Source organism: Manacus vitellinus, unplaced genomic scaffold (assembly GCF_001715985.3).
Source record: "Manacus vitellinus isolate BGI_N305 unplaced genomic scaffold, ASM171598v3 scaffold_62_pilon, whole genome shotgun sequence".
Lineage (NCBI taxonomy): Eukaryota > Metazoa > Chordata > Aves > Passeriformes > Pipridae > Manacus > Manacus vitellinus.
Genome location: NW_021940704.1, coordinates 1,165,797 through 1,179,995, shown reverse-complemented (window position 1 = coordinate 1,179,995; position 14,199 = coordinate 1,165,797). Strand labels below are relative to the sequence as shown.

Below are 14,199 nucleotides of genomic sequence, written 5' to 3'. Positions count from 1 at the left end.
AAGGTCCTCAGGGCCATGGGGAAGGTTGGGGGAGGAGTGAGGGAGATCCTGGGGGATGTGAGGAAGGTCTGGGGGGCTGTGGGGAGGACATGGGGGCCGCAGGGAGGGTCATGGGGGCTGTGGGGAGGTCCTGGAGGACACAGGGAGGGTCCTGGAGGCTGTGGGAAGGTCCTGGGAGCACTGGGAACAGTTCTGGGGACTGTGGAGAGGGGATGGGGGCCGTGGACAGGACATGAGGGCTTTGGGAAAGGAGCTGGAGGCCCTGGTGAAGGTCAGGGAGGACAATGGGGAGGGTCCTAGGAGCTGTAGAAGGGCACAGGCTTGTGGGAAGGACCTGGGGGCTGTGGGGAATGTCCTGGGGGTCATGGGCAGGGTCAGGGGGGCACTGGGAGACATCCTGGGGGATGTGTGGAGGGTTCTGGAGGCCATGGGCAAGGTCCTGGTGTTCTTGGAAAGGTCCTGGGGCAGTGGAAGGGTTGTGGGGATGGTCCTGGTGTTTTTGGAAAGATCCTGGGGGATGTTGGGAGGGCCCTGGGGGTTGTGGGGAGGTCTTGGGGGTGATGAGAAGGTTCTGCAGGCCATGGGGAGGATCCTGGAGGATGTGGGGAAGGTCCTAGGGATTGTGGAAAGGGCACTGGGGAAGGTCCTGCTGTTTTTGGAAAGGTCCTGGGGGCACTGGGAGGCTCCTGGAGGCCATGGGGAAGGGTCCTGGGAATGTGGGAAAGGTCCTGGAGGCACCTGGGAAGATCCAGGGGGATGTGGGGAAAGTCTCTCTCTGTCTCCAGCACATCCATTGGTTTATTTATTTTTTTTTTAGCAAAACAAGGAGAATGAACTCCCTTTTTTCATCTTTCTTCAGCATAACAGGTTCAAACCTGGATTTCTGGATCCAGACACGTGGGATTTTATTGTGAAGAAGAAAATATCCTCCTTTTTTGCAGGAATCTGGTGGACAGGCCTCACCTGAGCCATGGCCACACGTCTCAGATCGGTGAGTTCAGCCCCCAGAAGGGGCTTTAAGAAGATTTGTCCTGCAAAAACCACCTTCTCATGGACACTCCTGAACATCCTGAGACTGATCCTTCATTAGGGATAATTCTGTGGGGGGGTAATGGGGTTTTCCAAAGAGTAATTTGCTGCTGTTGGTGCCAAAAAGATCCAGAAATGCTCCAACCCCCCCAGTGGCTTTGTCAGTGCTGGAGACTGAGTTCTTCCACGATCATTCCCAGATGTTTTATGGCCCAGTTGAGGTCCCTGAGCTCTCCTAGACTGTTGTTCCCTCATTTTGTGATCCCTACATTAAATACAAAAGGTTGGGATATGGAAAAAGTACCATTTTGCTTAACACAGAGAAGATTTGGGACCCAACTCTCAGGAGTTATTTATTATTATTATTATTAATTATTATAGTTATAACTAATATAATTATATATTATATAATTTATATTGTATTCTATAAGATGATAATTATAGCATTGTAGTTATTATTATTAACAATTTATTGGGCTGCTCTGTCTCTTTACCTGAGGTTCTTAGTTATGAATTTCTGCCTTGTGAGGCATTTTCTCACTAATTCATAGGAAGTTGATGCAAGACCAGGGAATCTGGGATATTTAGGAAGCAAACAACCAAAAAAGCCACTTGGAAAGACTGTGAGCAAACTGTTGTGTCTCCACAGCCCTGCTGGGGTAGAATTCATAGCCTAAAATCAATGTATTCATGGGCAGCTTGGCTTGTACTCACTTTATACTGTGCAATATCAAATTAGAGAGAGTTTATATATAAATTATATATAAAACTATATTTAATTTTGGCTGCCCCATCCCTGGAAGTGTCCAAGGCCAGGTTGGAGCAACCTGGGCTAGTGGAAGGTGTCCCTGCCCCTGGCAGGGGGTGGAATTGGATGGGCTTTAAGGTCCCTCTCACCCCAAACCCTTCTGGGGTTTTATGGTTCCTAAACGTGCTCTGGAGCTGGTTTGAACCCTGTGCAGTGGCTCTGAGGTGCAGAGGCAGAGGGCAGCATTGTGCTGCAGGAAAGCTTTGGGGCACACAGCTGGGGCAGTTTTTGGGAAGAACACACTGGGATCATGGAATCCTGGAATGGTTTGTGGTGGAAGGGACCTTGATGAGAGAGGATACAGGGGAAAGCAGGGAAAAATAATGATGGGATGGAGCTGCTGCCTTTTGAGGAGGAGCTGAAACAGCTTCTGTCCCCTCTTTGACCAAATCCTGCCATGGTCACCACTAAAAATGTTCCATCTGAACATTTCCAGGGATGGGGACTCCACTCCTGCCCTGGGCAGCTGGGCCAGGGCTGGACAACCCTTTCCATGAAGAAATTTTCCCCAAATCCAACCTGGCCCTCCCCTGGCACAGCCTGAGGCTGTTCCCTCTCCTCCTGTCCCTCGTTCCCTGGGAGCAGAGCCCGACCCCCCCCGGCTCCCCCCTCCTGTCAGGGAGTTGCAGAGCCAGAAGGTCCCCCCTGAGCCTCCTTTTCTCCAGGCTGAGCCCCCCCAGCTCCTCCTCATAGGATTTATGCTCCAGACCCTAATCAGACCCCGCTTTGCATGTCCCATCCTAAATAACTGGTTCTGCTTTGATGTAACTGGGGAAACTCCTGGAATTTCTCTGCAGCAGAACCTTTCTTTAAGGATGTGACACTTAGAAACTTCTGAACAATCCCTGTCTTTGTGTGGTTCCAGGGGGTTAAAATTCCCTCCAGCTCCATAGATAAACCCCCACCTCTGCAGTTGTGCAGCAACAATAAGGAGTAAAAGTGTTTCCAACCAGGACAGAACATTCTTTGTCCAAAGGCTCCCTCAGACTCAGGGTTTGGATGTTCTGTGCTGGGGAGGTCCTTGGTCTCACTCCAGTTACAGAGTGAGCAGACAGGAATCTGTTAATTAGTGCCTGTGACCATTGATTTAAAAAGTTTAAAAAGATAAAGGAAGAACTAATGACTCCAAAGGGCAATCCTTGCCTGTACCTGGGTGCTTTCTTGGCTTGGAGGAGCCTGAGTGTCACAGGCTCTGATACAAAAATATTCAGTTTGAATATTCTGAATCATCTGTGCCCTGGGGCTGAAGGAAATCACAGAATCATCATAAAATCCCAGCCTGGTTTGGGTTGGGAGGGACCTTAAAGCCCATACAGTTCCACCCAGGGACACCTTCCACTATCCCTGTCCAACCTGGCCTTGGACACTTCCAGGGATGGGGCAGCCAAAATTAAATATAGTTTTATATGTAAACTCTCTCTAATTTGATATTGCACAGTATAAAGTGTGTACAAGCCAAGCTGCCCATGAATACATTGATTTTAGGCTATGAATTCTACCCCAGCAGGGCTGTGGAGACACAACAGTTTGCTCACAGTCTTTCCAAGTGGCTTTTTTGGTTGTTTGCTTCCTAAATATTCCAGATTCCCTGGTCCTGCACTAATTTCTTATGAATTAATGAGAAAATGCCTCACAAGGCAGAAGTTCATAACTAAGAACTTCAGGTAAAGCAACAGAACAGCTCAGTTGATTGCGCTCCTGAGAGTTATGGCCCAAAAACCTCTCTGAGCTGGAGAAAATGGTACTTTTTCCATATCCCAACCTTTTGTATTTAATTCAGGGATCACAGAATGAGGGAACAACAGCCTAGGAGAGCTCAGGGACCTCAGCTGGGCCACAGCACATCATAAAACATCTGGAAATGTCTCTGCACCTTTTTGTTGGCTCCCTTCGAACTCCGTTGGCTTTGCCATCCGGGCAGGGTTTGTGGGAGCAAATCCTCTGCTCCTTCTGTCCTTTTGGGCCTCTTGGGTTAGTGGGGTGAGGCAAAGCCCTTCCCAAATGCAGCCAGTGTGTCTGAGCTCCTGGGTCACTGTGATGACCAGTGGAGGAGTCTCTGGGTGCCTGAACTTTGACTCCTGCGGTGGAGCTGCGGAATTCCAGCCCGTCAAGATCCCGGGAAGTTCGGGTGGGTTTCCTTGGGGGGTGTGTGGTTGTTAAGGGGGTTTGCCTCCCCTCTCTGGCTCTCTGCAGGCTGGCAGGAGGTGCACTGTGATCGGGGGCTCGGGGTTCCTGGGGCGGCACATGGTGGAGCAGCTCCTGGCCAGGGGTTACTCCGTCAACGTCTTCGACATCCAGCAGAGCTTCGAGAGCGACGGAGTGAAGTTCTTCCTGGGAGACCTCTGTGATAAGGAGGTACAGACCCACAGGGACAGCCTGGCACTGGGGATGTCCCCAGGGCTCAGTGCTGGCCCAGGGGTTGATTCACTTCGTCAGTGGCTGGGGGAAGGGGTGGTGGCTCCCCAGCGGGGTCAGCGCAGGAGGGGCTGACCCCTCAGAGGACTTGGAGAAGCTTGGGGAGATGGGCAGGGAAGAACTGTCTGGAATTCAGCAATGCCAAGTGCAGGGCCTGCAGCTGGGGAGGAACAACCCTGGGCACCAGCACAGGCTGGGGGGGACCTGCTGGAGAGCAGCTCTGGGAGAGGGCCCTGAGGGTCCCTGAGCCAGCAGCAAGCCCGGGGGGGACAGGAGGCCAGTGGGATCCTGAGGGGCATTTGGAAGAGCACTGGTTGAGGAAGGTGATCCTGCCCCTCTGGCCAGCCCTGGGCAGGCACATCTGCAGGGCTGGGCCCAGCTCTGGCTCCTCAGCACAGCAGGGCCAGGGAGCTCCTGCAGCGGGGCCAGCGCAGGCTGCGGAGATGCCCAAGGGATGGAGCAGCTCTGGGAGCAGCAAAGGCTGAGGGAGCTGGGGCTGTTCAGCCTCCAGAGCAGAGCCTGGAGCCATGTCTGGAGGAGCTGCAGGGAGGGGGCAGAGGATGGAGCAGGCTCTGCTGGGGGGGCCCAGCAATGGCACAGGAGGAACGGGCAGGAACTGATGCCCAGGAAGTTCCTCTTGGATCTGAGGAAGAACTTCTTTGCTGTGCAGTGACCCAGCACTGAACAGAGACCAGAGAGGGTGTGGAGTCTCCCTCACTGAGGTTATTCCAGACCCATCTGGACACAATCCATGTGCTCTGGGATGGCCCTGCTGGAGCAGGGAGGTGGCACCAGCCTGACCCATTCTGGGAAAGGATGTCTGGGTAAACGGGTGTTGGTTCCACCACTGAGCCTTTCCCAAAGCTCTGACACACCTGGAGGCCCTGCACAGGTTGGAAAAGGGGTTGCAGACGTGCCCCCCAACCTTTCCCTGGGGTGAAGCCTCAGCACTTCTCCATGGAATCATCTCAAAGGAACAGCCCTGGTACCTCTTGGAGCTGCAAAGAACGGACCTGATTTCTGTCTGAAGCTTTGCATCACTGTTGGTTTAGACACTCAGTGTAATTACAGCCCCTGTGCTAATTGCAGGGGGGCTCTCCCAGCTCTCCTCAGCTCCATGAGAATGGCACAACTCGTTATTCCCAACAGTCAGGGCAGGCTGAGGCCTCTTGAGGATGAGCCAGGTGAGAGACACCTCCCCACCTGCCTGAACACCACAGCTCAGGGCTTTGGGACAGTCACCTCCAACAGGGCCCTGGGGAACTGGGAAACTGCTGCTTCCTGAGTGTCCCAACTCCTGGCTCCAGGGATTTTTGAGTCTCCTACCTACTGATGATATTCCGAGTAGTTCAGCCTAAAAAGCCTCCAGCTCTGGAGGAGTTCTCAGGTTCTCCTCTGGAAAGAAGGGTTGATGTAGAGCGTGTTTGCCCAGCAAGAGGAGAGGGCACTGTGAAAATCCTGGATGCAAATCCTATTCCAACTGCCCACCTTTGTGGAGGGAACATGACTGAAATTTCACAGAATGTTTCCATGAAAAAACTGTCTTTTATTTCCTTCTTATTCATTTTTTTCCCTGCACTGTGGCTGTTGCTTCGTTCCTGTCTCCCGTGTTGGATCTCCCAGGCTCTGCTCCCAGCTTTGCAAGGCGTGTCTGTGGCCTTTCACTGTGCATCCCCAGCACCTTCCAGTGACAACAGGGAGCTGTTTTACAAGGTGAATTTTATGGGAACCAAAGCAGTCATTGAGGCCTGCAAAGAAGCTGGAGTGCAGGTAAGGCTGGAAAAGCACGTGGACACTGGAGTGGACTTTATAACACTTGCACTATGGACCAATTTCTGCCCAGTTTAGGGCTCTGAGATAATCAATTCCTACTTGTTCCATGAAAACTAGTGGGAGACACACTCCTGCTTAGTGTTGGATGGAAACTCAATCCATGTTTGCCACAGAAAACCTGCACGTTGCAGTCTTCCTGACTGCAGGAAAAGCATCCCTTCAAATCTGTCCTGCCACGCTCCTGGGAATCACCCAGGGGAGAACCACAGCTGGCAAGTGGCTTCTTTCATGGGACAGCTCCAAAGGTGGCTTTTCCAGCAGTGGAAATATCCATGGCATGTATTCCCTGTCTGAATTCTTTGCTGTGTAATGAGAGGGAACACGCTTGTGCCACAATCCCGGTGTAATTTGGTTTAGAAAATCAGTTGCCTCTCAAAAGAAAGAGCCTGAGGAAAGCAGGAAACTGCTGTTGAGCAGCCTCAGATCACAAGCTGAATTTCCTCCTGGTGGTCTTTTGATACCACAGGAGTTTTCACTGCAGTTCTCAGCAAATCTGCCAGCCCAGCACATGTGAAGATCCCGTTAGCCCAGGCAGGGATGCAGCTCCAGAGGGTTTTGTGCAGTGTCCACGGACAAATCCAGAGGGGATCATGTTCAGAATGTCTGTCTCTCACAGCTGGGGTTGGTTGGTGGGTTTTTCTTTCCCCCTGGTGTCATAAGGAGATGGGCCATGTGGTGTTTCCCTCCAGGCTGTGTCTGGATTCTGTGGGAGCAGAGCCTGTTGGATCCAACCATCTCTTTCTGACAATGTCCATTTTCTCCAAGACCACACGTCTCTGATTGCTCAGAGCTTTGAATCCACTTGGCTACATTTTTATCCAGCAAAAACATCCAAGATTTCTCTTTTTTGGTTCAGTCTCCCGTGATCCTGTTATTTGTGAAGATGAGCAAATCCATCCCAAACCCACTAATTTGTGTTAAGTTTTACAGTGTTCCTTTACACTCTGATTTCCCTGGGGATGTTTTCCCCTGCCTGGGGTGTTTGTTGGAGTGTTTTGATGTCCTTTAGGTGACACAAAACCCTGTGACAGAGCCACACCTGCAGTTTGAGCTCATTTTCTCTTGACCTTGTTCTTCTAGACTCAGTTCATTCTCTGTAGGATCAGTTGATTAAACATTATTATTGTCTTTACTCAGCCTTCATAAACGATAACCCTCCTGTCTTAGGCTTCAAACAACTGTTTTCTCTGCCATCCTTTGCAGAAACTGGTGTTAACCAGCAGTGCCAGTGTAGTTTTTGAGGGCACAGACATAAAAAATGGATCAGAAGACCTCCCTTATGCACAAAAACCTATTGACTACTACACAGAGACCAAGATCCTCCAGGAGAAGGTATTTGCCATTGTATCTTGTGGTTAAATTGTTATTTTTCGATGTATTAACTTAATAATAAGAGACTAAAATTGTGTTGTGCCATAAATTACCCCTGAAGTTGAATGAAATAGTGTCTTACACCACACAAGTTGGCTCAGAACTGGCAGAGGTGTCACTTCCATGGCATGAAAATGCCACTTCTTAGCTTTAAGCTTTGGTTTAAGAGCAGCTGAGGGGAGTTTTTTGTCTCCTCTGCTCTGGGAGGCTGTTTCAGAACCCCATTTTCCTGATTTGCAGCCTGAGTTTATAGTTGGGATTGTGAACAAGGCCCTGGGGAAGGAAAAGATGGGAATGTGGGCTGAGCTGAGGAGCACACCAGCCTAATAAAGTGTTGTCAGCCAATGCTCTTGGCCATGCACTGAAATATTATTGTTCCAAAACACCTAAAAACTGCCCCTACATCTGACAGTTCACATGTTTGCACATCCCCAATATCTGTTGCGTTCCATGTTCTTTTTGCTGCAGCATTTGGGGTTTAAATATGGGGCAGCAATGTTTTAAATCAACCTAGTGTTGAGCCTTTTCCCATGGCTTGGCCTTTCAGTTGTGGAAAGAATCTGGGCTTGTTGTACAAGAAGAATTCAGAGTTGCTTCCGTGCTGGTGCTGCCAGCGTGTCCCTGAGGCCTTCAGGGGTTTCTCTCCAAAAGAGCTGAATTAATTTTAATTGTAAAAGCATCTGTGCTTTCACAAGCACTCTGCGCCGAGGAAGGGAAAGCTGGGGAGCAGCAATCCAGTGCAGGGTAATTCTGGCTCCATTTGGGGTGAAATGCAAAGTATTCCGGGTGGTTTGGGCTGGGCCTCCATCCTGGGGTTCCCCAGAAATCCCAGCAGCTGTTGGGAATGAGGAGGACGTGTTGGTTGGAAGCTGCCAAGGGAATTCAGTCCCCTTCAGAGCTCCTTTGCTGGACGTGCTCAGCTCTTGGTGCTGCCAGAGAGGTGGGATCAGCCCCTCCTGAGGGAGATCCAGGAGGTTTGAGGTGGGAATGGCTGATGGGAGGGACAGAGGTGGAATTGCTGAGTGTCCTCCTCTTCTCCAGCACAAGGAGTTCATGGAGTGAAGGAACTTGGGAAACCTCTGGGGTTTATGGTGTTAAATGGGAGAAGCAAAGAGTTCCCTTCCCTTGCCTGGCAATTCCTGAAGTGTCCAACTGGTTCTTGTCTGGTTTTTCTCCTCAAAGAGAAGTGGGAGAAGAGCTGGGAACAAAGGAAGGATCGTTTGTAAAGATGAGAAGGGGGAATAATTCATCCACTGGGGTCTTCCCAAGGGGATGGGAGCCCAGGTCACTGAGTGAGGAGCTTGGAATTTCCCTTCCCAGCCTTTCTCCCGTTTGGATTCTCTTCTTTCCCTGCAGGAAGTGCTCAGTGCAAATGACCCAGGCAACAATTTCCTCACCGTTGCCATTCGTCCCCACGGAATATTCGGTCCCAGAGACCCTCAGCTGGTTCCCATCCTCATCCAGGCAGCCAAGAGGGGCAAAATGAAGTTCATCATTGGGTGAGCAAAGCTCAGGCATTTCATTGCTGTGATAAAACCTACAAAAAGCCCTTTTGAGAGGGCATAATAATAATTTTTTCCACTTTTGATATTAATTTAAAAATATTTTATTATTTTCATTACTGTAATTAATAATACATATTATATCTTATGTTGTGTCTGATTATAAATAATATAAATTACATTAATACAATATTCTGATAATAAATAATTATTAACATATATTATTAATTATCATTAAAATATATTTAAATATATTTAAATGAATAATTTAATAAAATATTTTATTATATTATTTATTTATTATTATAAATTATATTAAATTATTAATTAATTATAAATCTAAATATAATATTATAATTATAAATTACAAATTATTATAATAAAAATTATTATAAAGCTATTATTATAATATATTTATTTAAAAATATATTTTAATTAAATATATTTAATAAATTATTAAAATAATATATTTAAATATATTTATTATATAAATATAATTAAGTAGCAATTGTTTTAAAATATTAGTTATTAATAATTATTTTATATATTATTATGTTTAATAATATATATTATGTATATTAAATATAGACACTATTCAATTAATATCAATTATGTTATTTGGAATGAATATTATTAAATATGAATTATTTTTATTAATGAAACATTTTATATTCGTTTTTAAAATATCGATTTTTTTTTCACTTCTTTCTTTAAAAATCCTCCTTTGTTAGGGGTCCATCCCCTCAAGTGGTGAGTGTTCCCAATGCCAAAGGAATATCCCTGAGGGAAGCTGGCATGGCTTTAGCTCTCTGAGGAGCTGTGCCATCAGATGTGAGAGCTCAGATAACTCACAGGGGTTTAATTAATACACACTTTTGGTGTGGAAGGTTGTGGCAATTAAATAACCTGTTAAATACTCCAAGTATTTGAATATTCCTGATGGTGGGATCAAAGAGAGCTGCCTTGTCCTTGAGCCCCTTGCAGAGCTTCCAGTGGAGCACTGGAGGTTTAGAGCAAGAAGTGGTTGAGGTTGGTTTGCTCTGGAAAAGAAAAGTGCTTTTTAATTAAGAAGGGATTTCATGAAGAGTGGACTTCTATTCCATGCGGGGGCCTGGTTTGTGTGCTTTTAGGCATTTTTTTAGGCATGGTTTTAGGCGTGGTTTCAGGCGTGGTTTCAGGCGTGGTTTCAGGTATATTTTACATGTGGATTTAGGTGTATTTTAGGTGTGCTTTAGGTTTGGTTTTAGGTATGGGTTTAGGTGTGCTTTAGGCAGGTTTCAGGTGTGTTTTAGGCGTGGTTTCAGGCGTGGTTTTAGGCAGGTTTCAGGCGTGATTTGGGCATGGTTTCAGGCATGGTTTTAGGCGTGGTTTTAGGCGTGGTTTAGGCTGGTTTTAGGCGTGCTTTAGGCATGGTTTAGGTATGTTTTAGATGTGGATTTAGGTGTCTTTTAGGTGTACTTTAGGTTTGGTTTTAGGCTTGTTTTAGGTGTGGTTTTAGGCGGGTTTTAGGAGTGGTTTAGGTGTGATTTTAGGTATGTTTTAGGTGTGGACTTAGGTGTGTTTTAGGTGTGCTTTACGTGTGTTTTAGGTTTGGTTTTAGGTGTGGTTTTAGGTGTGCTTTAGGTTTGGTTTTAGATGTGTTTTAGGCAGGTTTTAGGTGTGCTTTAGGTGTGGATTTAAATGTGGGTTTAAGTGTGGGTTTAGGTGTGTTTTAGGCATGTTTTTAGGCGTGTTTTAAGTGTGCCTTTAGATGTGCCTTTAGGTGTGCCTTTAGGTGTGGTTTTAGGCGTGGTTTAGGTGTGTTTTTAGGTGTGGTTTAGGTGTGTATGTGCACATGGTCTTGGGGTAGAAGGAAGGAAGAGAATAATTTGATGGGGTTTTGGCTGTTGGGTTTTTGATTTAGGGTTTTTTTTGGTTCTGATTCTCCCAGCTCACTCCTGAATTGATCTCTCACGTTGATCTGTGAGCAGCAAACCTGCCCAAACTCCAGGTTTGGGCTGCAGCAATCCTGGTTTTATGGCCAAGTGATTGTGGGGATGGGTTGATTTGTTTTGGTTGGTTTGATTTCAAACTGAAACAGGAGGGTTAGAGGGGATACTGGGAAGAAATCCTTCCCTGTGAGGGTGGGGAGGCCCTGGCACAGGTTGCCCAGAGAAGCTGGGACTGCCCCATCCCTGGAAGTGCCCAAGGCCAGGTTGGACAGGGCTTGGAGCAGCCTGGGCTGGTGGAAGGTGTCCCTGCCCAGGGACTGGATGAGCTTTAAGGTCCCTTCCAACCCAAACCATTCCATGATTAATTGGACTCTGAGCAGATGCATTTTCTGTACCTGCCTCAAAATAAGATTCCACACAGTGGGTTGAATCTGTTCCAGCGGGGGCTGAATTGGCTTGTTGAGGGAGTGACTTAGAATTCCATGAACCAAAACATTCCTAATTGGAAGCTTGTCCTGAAGTGACATTCTCTGTGCTGGTTCCCCCTGTGGTTCTGTTTGTTCTGCTCCCCAGAGCTGGGGGATCTTGGCAACCTGGGAGGTTTCAAACTGGTGCTGTTACAGGAATGTAAACTTTGAGGGCAGTGGCAAAGTTTCCTTTCCTTTGTCTCCAAAATAATATGTAGTGATTCCACCCCCCTGGCAGGGCATGGCCTGAAATTGCAGCACAAAAGAGTGGGAAAAGATAAATAAAGAAACTGGGGATAAATCTTTCCTGGGTGAAAGTCCTTCCTTTTGCCACGAGCAGCTTTTCAGCCCGATGTGCCTCAGGGCTAAAATTCCTTCTGTTTGTGTTTCCAGGGATGGAAAGAACCTGGTGGACTTCACCTACGTGGAAAACGTGGTCCATGGGCACATCCTGGCTGCAGAAAAGCTGCAGAAAGGCTCTCCCCTGTGTGGGAAGGTGAGGAAGGACCTTGGGATGGGAGGGGAGGGGGTGTCCCCAGCCAAACTTCCAGCTGGGATCCTGAGTTCTGTGTCCTGACTGTCCCTCCTGGAGATGAGAGGAGCTCCACACCCAAGTGAGTCAGGTCTGGCCATGGGTACAATGAATGGTTGTCCATGTGGTGACCCTTGTGTGCCACCACATCACAGAATCCCAGAAAATTCCGAGTTGGAAGGGACCCACAAGGATCATCGAGTCCAGCTCTTGAGAGAAGAGCCCATCCAGGGGATGGCACCCATGATGTTATCAGCACCAGGTTTTAACCAGCTAACATGGGCTAAGCTGGATGAACAGACTTGGATTTCATGCTGTAAAACCCCCTGTGACAGGAGATCCAGGCACAACTGTGGGCACACATGGAAACACAGAGGCTTTTAGGCCAGAGTTCAGAACAGGAGAAACCTGGACAGCTTTTCCTGGCCCCACTTGTGCTTTAATGTGTTTGCTCTGTGCTGTGTCAGTCAGTTTGTTTGACATTTATGAGGAATCTCAGCCTCTGGAGTGTCAGAAGGAGCTGTTTCTTGGCAAAGAAGAGGCTCATCCCTCTTCACCCAGAGGTGGTCAGTGCCAAGCAGCATGTCCTGAGAGATGTGCTCTTGCCCAGCTCAGGGGTGAACACGAGATGGGCCATCACTGAGCCAAATTTGTGAAGCCCAGGATGATTTTTCTCACCTGGCTTCTCGCCTCCTTCTCTTCCAGGCCTTTCACATCACCAACGATGAGCCAGTTCCCTTCTGGGCCTTCATGTCCCGCATCTTGACCGGCTTGGACTACGACCCTCCCAAGTACCACATCCCCTACTGGCTGGCCTATTACCTGGCCCTGCTGCTGGCCCTGCTGCTGGCCCTGCTCAGGCCCCTGGTGACCATCAAGGCCACCTTCACCCCCATGAGGGTGGCCCTGGCTGGGACATTCCACTACTACAGCTGCGAGAGGGCCAAGAGGGACATGGGGTACAGGCCTGTGGTGGGGCTGGAGGAGGCCATAGCCAGGACCCTGCAGAGCTACCCCCACCTGCGCCGGGCCAGGGCCTGAGCAGCCCTGCAGGGACTCCTTCCAGCTTCATTTGCCATGATTCCTGTGATGTCTTGCCCTGGGCACTGAAGGAAATGTCACCAAGTCCCAGGAACAGGGAGTTTCCCCCCCTGCCCCGAGTTCCTCCTCGCCGTTACCTGGGCTGAAAAACCCTCACACAGGAGCTGTTCTAACAGTTCTTTGAGGTGACTTCTTGTTTTGAGCCAGCTGCTGAGCTCTCTGGACTGTGAATAAACACCCTGCTGTGCCCTCTTCAGTGCCAAGGCAGCCCATCAGCATTCCTGCTCTCCTCTCTCCACCCTTGTCCCCATGTTTTGTTGCTGTGGTGACATCAGCCACCTCCTCTCAGAGCTGAGGAACCAAACCCTTCTCGTGGCTGGTCCCCTCTGGGCTTTGGCTTTGCTCTAGACAGGAGAAGCTCATGGCAAAAAGCAGTTTGTGCCACCAGCTCTGGAATCATTGCAGCTCATTTTGTTTTCTCTCCGTGATTAGTGGGTGATTTGGCTTCTTCCTGAAGGAAACCTGAGGAAAGGCCTCTCTTTGTTCCTTTGGCCCTGCAGGAGCCTGTTTCTGTTCCAAGAAGAACTCAAATAAATCACAAAGAGATGACTTCCTAGTTTTCTGTGCCATCCCTTTCTGACCATCTCAGCACAACTTGGATTTGAACAATTCCCTTCATGGGGGGAGAGCTCTTTGCTGTGGACTCTTTTCCCATAACTCATTTCCCACAAGAACTACAGTAGTTGGATGACCCTGCAGTACACAAAGCTCATCTTCTCTGACCTCTTATTGCTGGTCATGGTGATTTCTGTTGCTTTGACCACTTAGTCCATGAAAAAACCTCTTCTCCACATGGAATATAATGCAATGATCCCCAAGCTATTTTGTTTGACATGTGTATTAAGAGTCCTCTACCCTATAATCTTCCTAAGTGCTCCAGTTCTGGTATGCTCTTAAATGAAGGGTTTAGGGTAGAGCTGGAATTTCCCTCTGTGCTGATTCCTGACTCCTGGGAGTTTTGGTGTTTCAAATTTCAGGATTATGGGAAGTACCTCCCTCACTCACAGAATCACTGAATCCTCCTAGAATTCTTGGGGTTAGAAGGGACCTTAAAGCCCATCCAGTCCCACCACATGGGCAGGGACACCTTCCACTGTCCCAGGTTGCTCCAGTCTCCATCCAACCTGGCCTTGGACACTTCCAGGGATGGAGCAGCCACAACTTCCACCACAATGAGCCTTAACCTCCATCCCTGAGCTTGATCCTATAA

The 14,199-nt window shown here is 48.3% G+C and overlaps 1 protein-coding gene across 1 annotated transcript; it reads left to right on the top strand.

Annotated features, from left to right (window-relative positions):
* Positions 1-124: 124 nt before the first annotated feature.
* Positions 125-13,538, top strand: NSDHL (NAD(P) dependent steroid dehydrogenase-like). The gene is made up of 8 exons (XM_018083348.2): positions 125-271; positions 942-991; positions 4,031-4,192; positions 5,876-6,022; positions 7,289-7,417; positions 8,813-8,955; positions 11,750-11,852; positions 12,594-13,538. The coding sequence occupies exons 2-8, from the start codon at positions 971-973 to the stop codon at positions 12,927-12,929; spliced, it is 1,041 nt and encodes a 346-aa protein (XP_017938837.1). The 5' UTR covers positions 125-271; positions 942-970; the 3' UTR covers positions 12,930-13,538.
* The last annotated feature ends 661 nt before the right edge of the window (positions 13,539-14,199 follow it).